Here is a 15000-nt window from a genome sequence, read left to right as displayed (position 1 = left end):
GTTACAAATTTTTTATTTTAAATGTTCACACAGCAACTCTTTAAAGTCAACAGCCTGAAGAATAAATGTAAGCTTGAAAGATAAGTAACCTGGGAATATTACAATAACCGACAACTCAAAATGTTGTGCAAATGTCATTGGAGGATGCAAAATCAAAAGCAGCATTAAACTGTGCAATAAAAAGCAAAACTCAAATATCAAAGTGTCATCTTAAAGAAAGTTCTACTTTCCATTTTGTTCAACTGCTGTGGCCAGTCAGCAGGATCCATGGGGCCAGCAGCTCCTACATGTTCACACACATCTGTTGAAGCTGATGATGGTGTCTCTTCAGGCTGTTGGATTGGAGCACTGAGTCTGCTGGTGTTGTGTTCTTCTGTGAGAAAATAAACACACACACACACACACACACACACACACACACACACACACACACACACACACACACACACACACACAAAGCAACTTAACCCTCTAATGCATGAATTAAGAACAGTGCCACTTTCACGTTCAATATTCCTCAGTCTTGTGCACTGATGCTTTTCACTATTTTTAATATTACTGGACTTTTTATTTTATTGATCTTTTTTAATCTGTTCTATGAAAACATGAATAAAATGATCAAAAACAGGTGGAAGTGGGGAATATTTGAAAAAACGTATGTCTCACTCTCAGGTGCTCTTCAGCATCAAATAAATTGTAGAATATGAGGAAGAAGATCCGGTGATCTGAGGCACTCTGAGGTTTTCATTTATTAAACAAGGAAACACCGACGCGTTTCGGTACCACCTTCTTCAGGGCATAATCCTTTATACCTTGAAGATGACTCACTATGTCACAAAAACTAACGTCCATCCTTTTTTACAAATTTACAGCCTATTTGACAACAACATCTTAAGGAGACAATTTCAGATGTGCATGCATGATTATTTAATATTCTCAATGCTAAATCAATGCTGCACTGATTGTGCCAAAAACAAGTGTCTGGTGTGGATTTAAATAAATTTATTTTGCATATCGATATATGTGATAAGCCGTTTAATTTGAAAAAAAAAAGTCAGTTTCTACTGCTGATTACAAATAGCCTAACAAGTAACTTACTCACCTGGTTGTAGATGCTGAGATTGTAGCTCAGTAAATGTGCTGCTGCTGCGTGATGCCTGGATGAAGACGCTGCAGCATAAACAAGAAAGAGACGGTATAAGATGTCATGCTGTGTTTAGGCAGTTCTCACTCCCCGCCGGGCCCGGCGGCAGCGGGGGAGTCACCGCCACGGCCACGGCGGTGCCGCCCGCCCGATGTGTCGGACAAGTTGAAAATTTGCTACACCCACACCTAACGTTCTTCTGATATACAAATATTAAATTCATATTGTATGCGTACTTAAAACTTGAAACAACGTTCATAAAAGGCTGCAATCAAGCTCCAAAAACCAGTAAAAAATCTTACATTCTTCATCATCACAGTGAGACTCAACATTGTCTCACTGCATCTGGACACGACGATTCAAAAGTAAAATGAATGGGTAAAAGTTACAGATACTGTATTGTGTGTGTAAACAGCTAGCGAGGGTCCGTCTGTGGACCGTGCGTGGCAGGAGAGGCAGTTAGCTACAATAATAACGCAAAAAGTTCCGTTGCAAAACTTATAAAGTCTACATACCTCTGCTTTGGACCCGTTTATATTCCTCTTCCTTCCTTCGCTTTCGGAATGCTGATCCCGATGGCTTAGGCGTTCTTTTCCTCGTAAAATATCAAACGTTTAAAGAGCAAGTCACCCCCAAATAAACTTTTTTTGCTGATAAACTAAATAAACGAGTGTCTAATCATGCTGCAGACACGTGTCGTCAATAATTTGGCACTTCAGTGCATCTTAGTTAAAATTTAAATATTCTGCCTAAAACTGGCAGTGTTGTGCCGTTGTCAGGTAAAAACTCTGCACTGTATTTTAATTTAAATCTGCCACCGCTATTGGCTAAGAAGTATGCTATGATGTAAACTGGTACATTATGATGTCACAATGCTGTCGTGAGCCTGAGTGTGTGTGTATTTGTTAGCGGCTCCGCCCTCTCGGTCTGCCAGGCAACAGCATGTGTTGCATTTTTCAAACATGAAGCGGGAGTGGAGTTAGACTCTGGTAGGGGTTGACTTGCTCTTTAAAAGCGACGACAACAGGATGTCCTTCACAGTGCCACCCACACACGTAACTATGGCAACCTTAACGGTCAAATGCATCGGAGCGGTGGCTCAAGCGGGAGCCGGCGGGAGCTCGAAATGCAGCCAGATCATCAGAATTTAAATATTGATGTTTTAATTTCATGTCATTTCAAAGGGGAATTTTGAGTATGCAGAGAGTGCATTTCATATTACAAACATGAATTTAAGAAACTTTTTTTTTTTTTTTTAATTTTGCGCCCTATCCATCAGATGGCGCCCCAGGCGGCCGCCTGTGTCGCCTGTCGACAAAGCCGGCCCTGTATGTCACCACAGCAAATAATCTGTCTCCCTTTAGTCCGGTCTTCTACATCATCTACCCTTACAACAACCAACTTCATGTCCTCTTTCTCCAAACCCATAAATCTCCATTTTGGTCCAGCCTGATGATAGACTTTGTTGCTGTCTCGTCTGATCTGCAGCTGCATGTCTTAAATACTCAGGTGAAGAGAGGGCCGGAGATGTCAAGTGACCACTACCTGGTGGTGAGTTGGCTTTGATGGTGGGGAGGAAGCCGGTCAGATCTGGCAAGCCTAAGCTTATAGTGAGGGTCTGCTGGGAACGTCTGGTGGGGTGTCCTGTCTGAAGGAGCTTCAACTCCCACTTTCGACAGAACTTTGAACACGTTCTGGGGGAGGTGGGAGACATTCAGTCCAAGTGGGCCATGTTCCATGCTTCCATTGTTTAGGCGGCAGACCAGAGTTGCGGCCACAGGGTGGTCGGCAGTGTTGTGCCCGAACGCGTTCATTGAATGATCGTTCGTGATTTTTTTTTTTTTTTGTGAACGTGAACTGAACTCGTTTGTATTTTGCCTGACGAACGTAAAAGTGAGTGAGCTCATCCTGGCGTGCGCGAACGAGTTTATGAACGCATTCATTCGCCGTTCTAGCTCCAAATCTCTATGAAGCTTTTCCGGAGCTAAAGCCTAGCTAAAACATCCTGTTAACCTCAGAGTTTATAAAAAGTAGAACCCGCAAATGCGGCCAAACATAGGCATTAGTGGTTTGTGCGATGTCTACTATTCTATGTCTATGCTGTGTTCAGGAAAAGGGACTTAACTGAAAGATTATACATTTTTTAATGTTTTGCACTTTTAATATTGCACTCTGAGTTTGCTACCTCACCCTGCTTCCTAGGATTGTTTAATAATTTCCCATTAAAAACTGTTCAGATAATGTTTTCCTCATGTTATTGAAAATATACTGTGGAGTAAAAACTGCAGCTGGGCATGAGTGTGGACTGAACGGGTGCCAACTATTGGAAATTTATTTCATAAGTTTATATATATATATATATATATATATACATACAGACTAGATAATGAATAAAGGCAATTCTTTGAGAATGGAGGCGTATTTCTTGTTTCAAAAATGCATCACAGACTGATAAAGCAGTTTTACTACGATAACTGATGATGAAAATAAATAATGATCAATAAGTATGTGTGTTTAATAGCTGTTTATTCAGTTCAACAAATTCTGCAATGTAGGTCTACAGAATAGGTCATGATTAACTATTTACAGTCAGTAGCATTTGGTCAATCAGTCCATGCTCTAGTTCTTCTTCCACCAGTCACTCAAGCAGACCAGCTTGTTCACATTGTCTGGTGACAAACTAGATCTTCTCTTCTGCACAATATGGCCTGCTAAAGAAAAAAGTCTCTCACATGGGACAGTTGTGGCAGGAGTCCCCAAATATTTACGGGCAATGTGGGCCATCTTACCATACACAGCAGTGTGTTCCAACCACCACTTCAGTGGACACTGATCTAAATTGGCACTGGGCTCTACCTTGTACCTCTCCACAGTGTTGTCTACTGGTGTCTCCTCATCTGAATCTGAGTCTGATCCCATTAGTAGAAGGGCTCTTTTCTTGTTGGGTGGCTCAGGGTTCTCCTCCCTGAGTGGCTTTAGAGTAGGTTCTTGTCCCTTCACCAACTCAGGTAGCTTTACCCACACCGGCTCCCTCTCTGCTCTGGGCAAGCACTTGAGGTCCTTAAATTGTGGATCTAAGGCAGTCGCCACCTTTAATAAATAAAACATAATAATTATTATTGATGAAAATTTCACCTTCCAAATCTAACCTCCATATTTGTTCATGACTCATTCATTCAAAGATCAGAATAAGTTCACAAGCAGTAAACAACTAGCAATCATTAAGAAGCAAACATAATGTGGTGGTAATTCATGGTGTTGTGCTAATTAATATGTAGGCTAATTAAATTAAATTATGCAACAGTTAGTTCTAACCAAGTAATTTGATTGGACAAGAGACATTCCTTGAGTGCTGATATTGGAGAACAACAACACTGGGACATTTTACAGACAATATCAGGTGTTCTAATGTTATGTTGTGTTATTTTTGTGTTGCCTGGCAACAGTTTTCTAGTTGGAACTATTTGTGTTGGCGGAGCTAAACAAATGATTGAATAAACTAACAAATTATAATCTTATGTCGCTTATTATTGTTAAAATAGAAAATTTGCTCTTAGAACTGTTGTATAAAAACAATATCACATGAGAGGGAGTGCTGTTGTGCCAAATACCAGCACTGGTGTGATTATTTACGTATTAATGATATGAATCACACAAATGTATATATTCAACACAACAGCACTCCCTCTCGCGTGATATTGGTTAATTGTGAAATTTAAAAGGACATGGCCTACCTAAAGCAAAGGAGTGAAGTTCTCAGCTGGCATCGATGAGGTGTGCAGTAACACCGAGGTAGTTATCATTACTGACAGATGTCCAATGGTCCCCAGTCAGTGCTACACAAGTTGCCTCCACTATCTTCTCATCTTTCGCGGCTTTCTCTGTTGCATGCTGGTCATGTATTTTCCTCACGATTGTTCGCCTCACAGGTAGTTTGTAGGATGAGTCACCTGTGGCCGCCTGGAGAACAAGCTCGAGCCCATCATCTTCGACCACGCTGATGGGTCGGCATCTCGTGGCAATCCACTGAGCAAGGAGATTAGTGAGCTTACTTGATAGAGCTGCACTGATGGGCTTGCCTCGGTTGCACTCAAACATAGTAGTTTGACGAAAACTCTTCCCCTGCGCAACACGCGGTCCAGCATCTTCCAAATTAGCTAAGGGATGCTTAGCGTTTCGGTGGTACTTGAGACCGGAATAACTTCTACAGTAAACAAATTCCGCATTGCACAAGGTGCAAACAACTTTAGTCTTGTCAAGGTTTCCATTGGGAAGCTTCTTAAAAATAAATTTTCCCTGGAGCAAACCCAGCGGCTTCATAGGTGCATCCATGTCGGCGCGTCACGTTTGAAGATTCCTCTGGCGTTAAAGATGTTCTCTTTCGCGCGTAGACATCCGCGCGTTATATGTCGATGATCCACGCCGAGTATCCATCCGCGCCAACCAGGTATCCATCCGCGCAATGTGAAAGTCATCAGGCTTAGTATAGACGACCCAGATCCCAACCCAACTTTGAGAATAGATTAACGGCATCATTTTTTTTATCGCGCGATAAGAGTCTGGCTTTGCCGCAGCGCGTTACCGCCGATAACGGCCCACCCCTAATATATATATATATATATCAGAGAAAAAGAAAGATGACCTAGTTTGTTTTTGGAACAGTGAACTTAGTTCATTTTTTTTTATTATGAACTAAGAAACAAACTAGTTTGTTTTAAAATGTATGAACTGAGCTTTGAACTAGTTCATTTTTTTAGACAAACTTTCCCTACACTGGTGGTTGGTGCCTGTTATGATGGCAATCTGCAAATTCGCTGGTGACACCGGCAGTAAGGGATGCTGTCAAGCTCAAGAAAGAGCCCTATAGGGCTTTTTTTGGCCTGTGGGACTCGAGAGGCAGCTGATAGGTAACGATAGCCCAAGCAAAATGTGGCTTGAGTGGTCACAGAGGCAAAAAATGTGTGCGAGGAGCTCGGTGAGACCATGGAGCAAGTCTTCCACATTGCTTCAAGGAGATCCTGGTCCGCCATCCAGCACCCCATGAGGGGAAAGAAGGGTGTTACCAACACTGTTTATAGTGGGGACAGTGTGGATCGATTGGCTGAGTACTTTAAAGACCTCCTCAGTCACACCGACATGTCTTCCAGTGAGCAAGCAGAGACTGGGCACTTTGGGTTGGGCTTGCTAATCTCTGGAGCCAAGGTTACTGAGGTGGTCAAAAAGCTCTTCAGTAGTAAGATTTTGAGGTCAGATGAGATCCGCCCAGAGTTCCTTAAGGATCTTGGTGTTGCTGGGCTGTGTTGGTGACATGGCTCTGCAGTGAAGTCTATTCAGGGGTTCTGGAGAGGATGGCACATTGGATAGTTGAACCTCAGATCCAGGAGCAATGTAATTTTTGTCCTGGCCGTGGAACACTGGACCAGCTCTAAACACTTAGGGGGGGTCCTCGAGGGTGCATGGATATTCGCCCAACAAATCTATATGTGTTTTGTGGATATAGAGAAGGTGTTCGACTGGATCCCAAGGGAGGTTCTGTGGTGGGTACTTCAGTAGTATGGTATGCCAGACCCTTAGATATGGGCTGTTAGGCCCCTGTATAACCGGTGTCAGAGCTTGGTTGGTATTGCTGACAGTAATTCAAGTTTGTTTCCAGAGAGAGTTGTACTCTGCCAAGGCTGCCCTTTGCCACCAATTCTGATCATATCTTTTTCAAGAGAATAGATGTAGTCAAGGTGTTGAGGGGATCTATTTTGGTGGCCTAAAGATCAGGTTTCTGCTTTTGCTGGAGCGGTTCGCAGCCGAGTATGAAGCAGATGGGATGAGAATCGACTCCTCTAAATCTGAGACCATAGTCTTAATTCAGAAAAGGGTAGAATGCCTTCTCCAGCTCAGGGATGAAGTCCTGCCTCCAGTGGAGGAGTTTAAGTATCTCGGGGTCTTGTTCACAAGTGAGGGAAAGATGGAACGGGAGATTGAAAAGCAGATTGGTGCTGTGTCTACAGTGATGCAGGCGTTTATACAAGTCTATTGTGGTGAAGAGAGAGCTGAGCTGGAAGGCAAAGCTCTTGATTTACTGGTCAATCCACATTCATACCCTCACCTATAGTCACGAGTTCTGGGTAGTGACCAAAAGAAGTCAAAGTCAAAGTCAAAGTCAGTTTTATTGTCAATTCTACCACATGTGCAAGACATACAGAGAAATGAAATTGAATTTCAGTACACACAATTCAGAGATCAGACATACATGGGCAAGACACATGACAAGAATTGGTGACTGTGGTCCTTCGCAACACGAGTCGCGCTATCTTAATAGATGAAAAGGGAATTACATGAGGATAAATTGGGGGAGGGAAAAAGAGGCATACCAGAGTTACTCCCGGCAGGGCGTAGCTTTACTATGCAAAAAACCGCCTCAAACATATAAGCACGAACATCACAGTTCACAACATGAGACTCCGATAGGGAGGCGTGGGGGGGGGGTTGTATCCTCTTTCCCCAGCGCGAGCAGCCCTGTGTGGCGCTCTGCCAGCTGTATCCACAGGAGGGAGAGAGATCTTGGGAGGAGCGCATAGCACATTTGAGTTCCTGCAGGTTGATGACCTCGCTAGGCAGAAGTCCACAATCTAAAAGCAGGGGGGTAGGACGGGTTTTCACAGCATCTGTCTGCATTCCTTCCTTCATGGGGGTTGTTGTTAGCAGCTCAAGTCTGTCTTGGCGTCAGATTTGGATAACAAGACTTTGTTTGGGTCAGGCAGAGATCATTTTCCTCACTGCCTTGAAGTCTGTATTGATCATTCAATCCTCCAGTGAAGCCAATTTAGGTTCTAATCATCCCCGGTGACCCTCTCCGAGATGACATCCATTTTGCGCACTAATACCGGTAATGCAGCAAGGACATTGTCCAGCTTACGATTCACCTTGAGTAACGTCCCAGTCTGTGAGGCCACCGCCCGGGCGGAGCTTTCCGTGGGTGCGGGTCACACTCCAATCGCTCCCGTCTCCCCAAATTTCCAGAAAACCAGATATCCTCCCACTCCAATCAGAATGAATCCAGTGATCATCAAGCCAAATATCCACATGTCTTCGACATCCTCAATGGACAACTGAGAGAGGCATACGATCCTCCAGACCTTCCAGGAATCGAGCGCATATCCCGCTGCATGTGTCCCTTGAGGGCAAGTGGGAGCCCCCTCCTCCGTTCTTATCATAGAAAAGATCTTATCAATCGCGTTGAATGACCAATTAATTAAATCCATTTCTAATAAATAGGGATTTCCAGAAGAAATGCAGAGAAGTACTCTGTAGGCAGACTGGACAAAGAGCCTTGAGAAAAAAAGATAAGGGAGAAAAGCAGAAGCGTCTGTACTCTGCGAGTGCCGGAAGAAGATAAATGAGAGAATGAGCTCACAGATACGAGTGGCCAAAATGAGTTTTCTCCGCAGGGTGTCTGGGCTCTCTCTTAGAAATATGGTGAGAAGACTAGTCATCCAATAGAGACTTGTAGTTGATTGAGAGGCCCCAGTTGAAGTGGCTTAGACATCTGGTCAGGATGCATCCCTGGTGAGTTTATCACGGCATGTCCCGCCGGGAGGAGACCAAAAGGAACAACCTTGAATCAGGAATCGCTGGAGGGACTATAAACTTGGCTGACCAGGGAACGCCTTGGATTTCCCCTGGAGTATCTGGCCCAAGTGCCTGGGGAGAGGAAAGTCTGGGCCTCTATGCTTAGTCTGCTGCCCCTGCCACCAGACCTCGGAAAATTGAAAGAGAATGGATAGATGGATCAATCATGTTTAAAATTATAGTTTTCAAAAACTCAGGATTGATGAGAATGGCTGGAGTTCTTATTGTAGAAACTGCACAGTTCCATTCATTCACACACACACACACACACACACACACACACACACACACACACACACACACACACACACACACACACACACACACTAGTCTAGCATTTGTTGTGAGGCCCATCATTGACTTCCATTCATTTTGGTGACTGTGCCTAACCCCTAAACGTAAATCTAACCAGTCTACTCTTAGTTTTCATGTTTTTTTTTTTTGATTTCTATCTTCTTCCTCCCCTCCCTGTGAGACTGGTGGGGCGGCGCCCTAGCCCCCCCCCCTCCCCCCCCCCCCCAACCCCCCCCCCCCCCCTCCCCATGGGCGAGCTGCCACTGGTGCTAAACCACTTCTAAGCACAAAAAAAATCGTATCTATCGGAAACCTTTTTACAAGAAACACCATGCTGGGAAATTGACGTAATATTACCGCAACAGTGTGTCGTTTAAACGTGCCTTGTGGCATTCGTTCCTCCTCTGTTGGTAGTAATATTGTGGTATTTGTCTCATAAATGGCGATTGCGCCTTGGCACAACAGAGGGAGGTGTCAGGATCACGTGGGGAGTTACTGCCGAGCTCCGGAAGGCAACTACATGAATATTGAAAGTGAAAGTAAGCACGGGCCATAAGTTTTGATTTTTGAACAAAATCAGCTGAAACAACAAACTGGAGCACTGCAGCGCTCCAGGAGCTTCCCTCCGTAAGAGCTGGAGGTCAGATCACCAGAGACCTGTGGAGGACAGACGCCTGTAGGAGTGGCTTGTCAAAAAAATTACTGAGCTTTGATCGCAATACAAAGCAAGTTATGTCCAAGGTAAACGGAGGCCCCCATACCCCCGTTATGCCGCCATTGCTGATGATTTGTAAAAAAAAAAGGGCCAACTGCGCCACATTGCCTCAACAATCTGACCACTTACAGATTACCTAAAGCTCCCTGATGCTGCCCTAGTGTTGTGGCAAAATGACGACACTGTTTTGTAAAAGTTGCTTTAGATAACTACTCATGAATAAGACTGGAAGGTGCTTTTACCAGTAAGTACTTGTTAACTACCCGTTAGTCCCTGGTTCATTACTCACTACCTCCTAAGTTGTTCCTTATTAACGAGGGACGATTTGGGATCAGGTGTTTCCAAATTATTGTCAAAAGTGAACTTAAACTTCTATAAAACACTTTCAGATTGAACGATTTTTTTCACCTTAATACTTCCTGATGTCATTGCAGAAAGGGGAGCATAGGGAGCGAGTTTCCTGGCTGGCGGTGACCATCCCTCTGACCACTCTGTGTGTGCTGCTCGCCATCCTCTCAATGTTTTTCCTCATCATGACGGCAAGAAAGAAGCGTCAGTCGGAGGGAACGTACAGCCCCAGCTCCCAGGAGGTCGCTGGTGCCAGGTTGGAAATGGGCAGCGTCCTCAAGGTGCCTCCAGAGGAGAGGCTGATCTGAGGCCTGGAGCTCAGCATCTTTTCTAGAGGAGAAACTGATCTGAGACCTGGAGCCTCTGACTCAGTCTTACATCCAAAGGATGCGTATTGAGGGCAGAGAGAACCTGAGTTCTCGACCATCATCCCACTCTGCTCTCCCTCCAATCAGAGAGGAGAATCACTGACAGGTCCTCTGTCTCTAACTACTAACAATGGACTCTCACAGGAAAACCAGTAAAAACTATTTTTGTTGATTGCCCAATAGGAGAGAGAGAGAGACTCTGAGACGCTAGAGCCTCAGAACACCCTCAGTGCTTCTGGACAAGTAATTCATCATGTAAGACTAAATTAAACTTAAATCTAATCTAATGCAGATTTTTCTTCAACGTGATGAGACTGAAGGGAACGTGTGAGGAAGTAAAGCTCATCCATCCACCTTCGTGTTTCATAACGGACGAGCTGTTGGCTTAACGGTGACATTTTTGGGACACGTTTTCAAACCTTTGCCCCTGAACAGATTTCCACCAGACAAACTGTTTTGTTTCCTGTTAGCCGAATCAGACCACCATATCAGTACGTTGTTGATGTTTTGAAGAGAATGTTGTGAACAGCTACAGAGACATGGTTACTCTGGTCAGTCGGACGAAGGGAGAAAATCTAGTTTAATTGTGACTGAATGACGGGAAAACTGCTGAATGATTCTCATGGTGTGGTAGACGACGGGTAGGCCTGTCTGTTAGTGGTAGTGCTGGACCCGCCCGTCTCCTCAGACTCATCACCCGATGATGTTTCAGATCAAAGTCACTTTTCATGCGTTTTTACCTGGTGAGTGAGTAATGTTTGCACATTATTTAGGCTCTTTAGTCTCGGTGAGTAACATAAACAGACTTTTGCCTCGTCTGAATCCAACCACTCCAACCACCCGCTGGCCTTTCACGTTTTACTTACTGGTGCTGCTAACTGGTCAGAACCAGAACCACACAACCGGAGTGCTTTCCCAGTATGACGATGCTGTTGTGTTGCTGCATTAGTCGGACACACTGAACTCTTGGATGTTGGACTGTAAAGATGAGCCTACGGGCTCGGAGACGCAGGTTATTCTTCTGTCCTAACGGGTGGATCTGTTACACATGGTGCGAACACGCAGGGCAGCCATTAAACTGCTCTGATCTCAGGGGTCTGCAGCCCGTCAGCATTATCTCTCACCATAAAACGCTGCTAGTCACAGATTTGTATTAAAAGCAGGTGTTTATAGAAAAACTAAATGACATTGACTCTGCTGTAATGGAAATGATTCTCCATCTCTTCAATTTGAAGAACTCCTTAATTATGGAGCAAGTGACCAAACAAATGCCAGCTACCCTCACCTCTCCAGCCACACAGATCATCAGACTTCTCTGACTGCTAACCAAGACTAACAGAGCTCTCAGGCCGACCAGTCAAAGTTACAGGATGTGGACCAGGAGCCACAGCTTGCAGACCCCTGACCTGCCCACTAACTGCTAGTAACAATGAATCATGTTAGTTAGTTATCGACGACAAAGACCCCTCCTCTCACAGATGGTCTTTGAGTTAATAATCAGTCAGGAAGCATCAGCTGGTGTTTGCTTGACCCAAACTTGTGGTTTGTAGAATGTTTAAGTTCTGCAGAATTTTTGAGTAACTTTTTACAGCCTGGTTTAAGGACATCTGAAACTGTGTGTGTGTGTGTGTGTGTGCGCGCGCACATGTGCGTGCGTGTGTGTGTGTGCGCGTGTGCATGTGTGTGTGTGTGTGTATGTGTGTGTGTGTGTTTTGTTGTGTACATGAATACAGTGCCCAGCATAAATGAGTACACCTCCTTTAAAAAGTATGAATTTAATCAGTAGCTCATGAACAAAAGTACAATTTCCAGAATGTTCCCAAGGCTGGCTCTTACTGAACGCTTGTTTAACTCCATAACATGAAGTTAAGGTTAATAATAAAACTTAGATCACAAAATATTTAGTTTTATTAAAACTGGTTGAAGCTAAAGTAAAAACACCCCACAACAGAAACGACTACATCTAGTGCTTTGTAGGACAACTGTGATTTTCAAGGACAGCACCAAGTCTTCTAGGCATGGAACGAACAAGTTGGCGACATGTTGCAACATCTATCTTTCTCCATTCTTCAAGAACGTCTTTTAGAGCCTGGATGCTGGATGGAGACTGATGCTCAACTTGCTGCTTCAGAATTCCCCACAGGTGTTGGATTGGGTTCAGACCAGGAGACATACTTGGTCATTCAGTCACCTTCACCCTGTTCTTCTTCAGAAATGCAACAGCAGCTTTAGATGTGTGTTCTGGATCATTGTCGTGTTGGAAAAGTGCACGACTACCACGCACATGGAGTACAATGGCCCACATTTGTGGGAATATTTTGTGTTGGTATTTCATAGACCGCTCATAGCGGCCAAAATGAGTTTCCTCCGTAGGGTGGCCGGGCTCAGCCTTAGAGATAGGGTGAGGAGCTCGGACATTCGGGAGGGACTCGGAGTAGAACCGCTGCTCCTCCGGATCGAAAGGAGTCAGCTGAGGTGGTTTGGGCATCTGGTCAGGAGGTCCCCGGGTCGACCCAGGACACGTTCGAGAGGTTACATCTCCAATCTGGTCCGGGAACGCCTTGGGGTCCAGCTGGAGGAGCTGGTGGAGGTGGCCGGGGAGAGGATGGTCTGGAGCTCCCTAGTTGGGATGCTGCCCCCGCGACCCGGACCCGGATAAGCGGAAGAAGACGACGACGATGGTATTTCATAGAAAATGTTGATAGTGAAAGGAAACAAAAGGTTTTCTGACAAACGCAGTAGGGTGTACTCATTTATGCTGAACACTGTAGTAACCAAAGGCCCAGTGTGAGTATAAATGGTTTGGTTGTTGTCTGTAGGTGGTTTTGTCCCTGACCTTTGACTCAGCCCTTCACTTGGGTCAGGCTCAAGTTTTAATCCTGAAACTGCAGTTATCAGCATTTGGTCATATTTATGAGTCTGTGCTGTCTGCTCCATCACAGCACTTAGTGAATAATACCAAGCTGAAGTCAGTGAGTTGTTTCTGTCGTTGGGAGGATGTTGATCATCTCATCCGGTATCAAGTAGCCCATTGAAACAGGATCGATGTGCTTCCATTGCCTCCAGCGTGAACCAGTCCTGTGACGATTTTTGGACCTTCAGCCTCGTGACGTTCCTGTTCCAGGTTTATGAGACATGACAACAGTCCACCAGTCCTGGTGGTTTACGTGGAAACTCTTACTGAAGAGGAGAATCTCCGTATAGAAGAAACTCCAAAAATATTTTAAAGACCGCTAATTATTTCTGTTTAACGAGTCACTCCCCAAAGGTGTTTAACAAGTCACTCCCCAAAGGTGTTTAACGAGTCACTCCCCAAAGGTGTTTAACATGTCACTCCCCAGAGGTGTTTAACGAGTCACTCCCCAGAGGTGTTTAACGAGTCACTCCCCAGAGGTGTTTAACGAGTCACTCCCCAGAGGTGTTTAACGAGTCACTCCCCAGAGGTGTTTAACGAGTCACTCCCCAGAGGTGTTTAACGAGTCAATCCCCAGAGGTCTTTAACGAGTCACTCCCCAGAGGTGTTTAACGAGTCAATCCCCAGAGGTCTTTAACGAGTCACTCCCCAGAGATGTTTAACGAGTCAATCCCCAGAGGTGTTTAACATGTCACTCCCCAGAGGTGTTTAACGAGTCACTCCCCAGAGGTGTTTAACGAGTCACTCCCCAGAGGTGTTTAACGAGTCAATCCCCAGAGGTCTTTAACGAGTCACTCCCCAGAGGTGTTTAACGAGTCACTCCCGAAAGGTGTTTAACAAGTCACTCCCCAAAGGTGTTTAACGAGTCACTCCCCAAAGGTGTTTAACGAGTCACTCCCCAGAGGTGTTTAACGAGTCACTCCCCAGAGGTGTTTAACGACTCCCCAGAGGTGTTTAACGACTCCCCAGAGGTGTTTAACGAGTCACTCCCCAGAGGTCTTTAACGAGTCACTCCCCAGAGATGTTTAACGAGTCACTCCCCAGAGGTGTTTAACGAGTCACTCCCGAAAGGTGTTTAACAAGTCACTCTCCAGAGGTGTTTAACGAGTCATTTCCCAGAGGTGTTTAACGACTCCCCAGAGGTGTTAACCGAGTCACTCCCCAGAGGTGTTTAACGACTCCCCAGAGGTGTTTAACGAGTCACTCCCCAGAGGTGTTTAACGACTCCCCAGAGGTGTTTACCGAGTCACTCCCCAGAGGTGTTTAACGACTCCCCAGAGGTGTTTACCGAGTCACTCCCCAGAGGTGTATAACGAGTCACTCCCCAGAAGTGTTTAACGAGTCACTCCCCAGAGGTGTTTAACGACTCCCCAGAGGTGTTTACCGAGTCACTCCCCAGAGGTGTTTAACAAGTCACTCCCCAGAGGTGTTTAACAAGTCACTCCCCAGAGGTGTTTAACGACTCCCCAGAGGTGTTTACCGAGTCACTCCCCAGAGGTGTTTAACAAGTCACTCCCCGGAGGTGTTTAACGAGTCACTCCCCAGAGGTGTTTAACAAGTCACTCCCCGGAGGTGTTTAACGAGTCACTCCCCA

At 45.1% G+C, this 15000-nt stretch overlaps 1 protein-coding gene across 2 annotated transcripts in view; it reads left to right on the top strand.

Moving 5' to 3' along the window:
- The window catches only part of LOC107397074 (protein crumbs homolog 1), a 65812-nt gene that overhangs the window by 49869 nt on the left and 943 nt on the right, over positions 1-15000 (top strand). Inside the window, exons 13-14 of one of the 2 annotated variants that reach the window (XR_011517113.1) lie at positions 10211-14711; positions 14762-15000. The exon at positions 14762-15000 is cut by the window's right edge and continues 943 nt beyond it. Coding sequence is in view for 1 of the 2 variants with exons in the window: in XM_054737952.2 (XP_054593927.2) it covers positions 10211-10432 (222 nt within the window). In the remaining variant the exon portion in view is untranslated. Of the gene's footprint in view, positions 1-10210 lie in introns of both variants that reach the window. The other variant, XM_054737952.2, reaches the window with a different exon arrangement.

The sequence above is a fragment of the Nothobranchius furzeri genome, chromosome 17, assembly GCF_043380555.1.
Source record: "Nothobranchius furzeri strain GRZ-AD chromosome 17, NfurGRZ-RIMD1, whole genome shotgun sequence".
Classification (NCBI taxonomy): domain Eukaryota; kingdom Metazoa; phylum Chordata; class Actinopteri; order Cyprinodontiformes; family Nothobranchiidae; genus Nothobranchius; species Nothobranchius furzeri.
The sequence above is the reverse complement of the archived record's forward strand: the minus strand, read 5'-3'. Positions and strand labels throughout refer to the sequence as shown.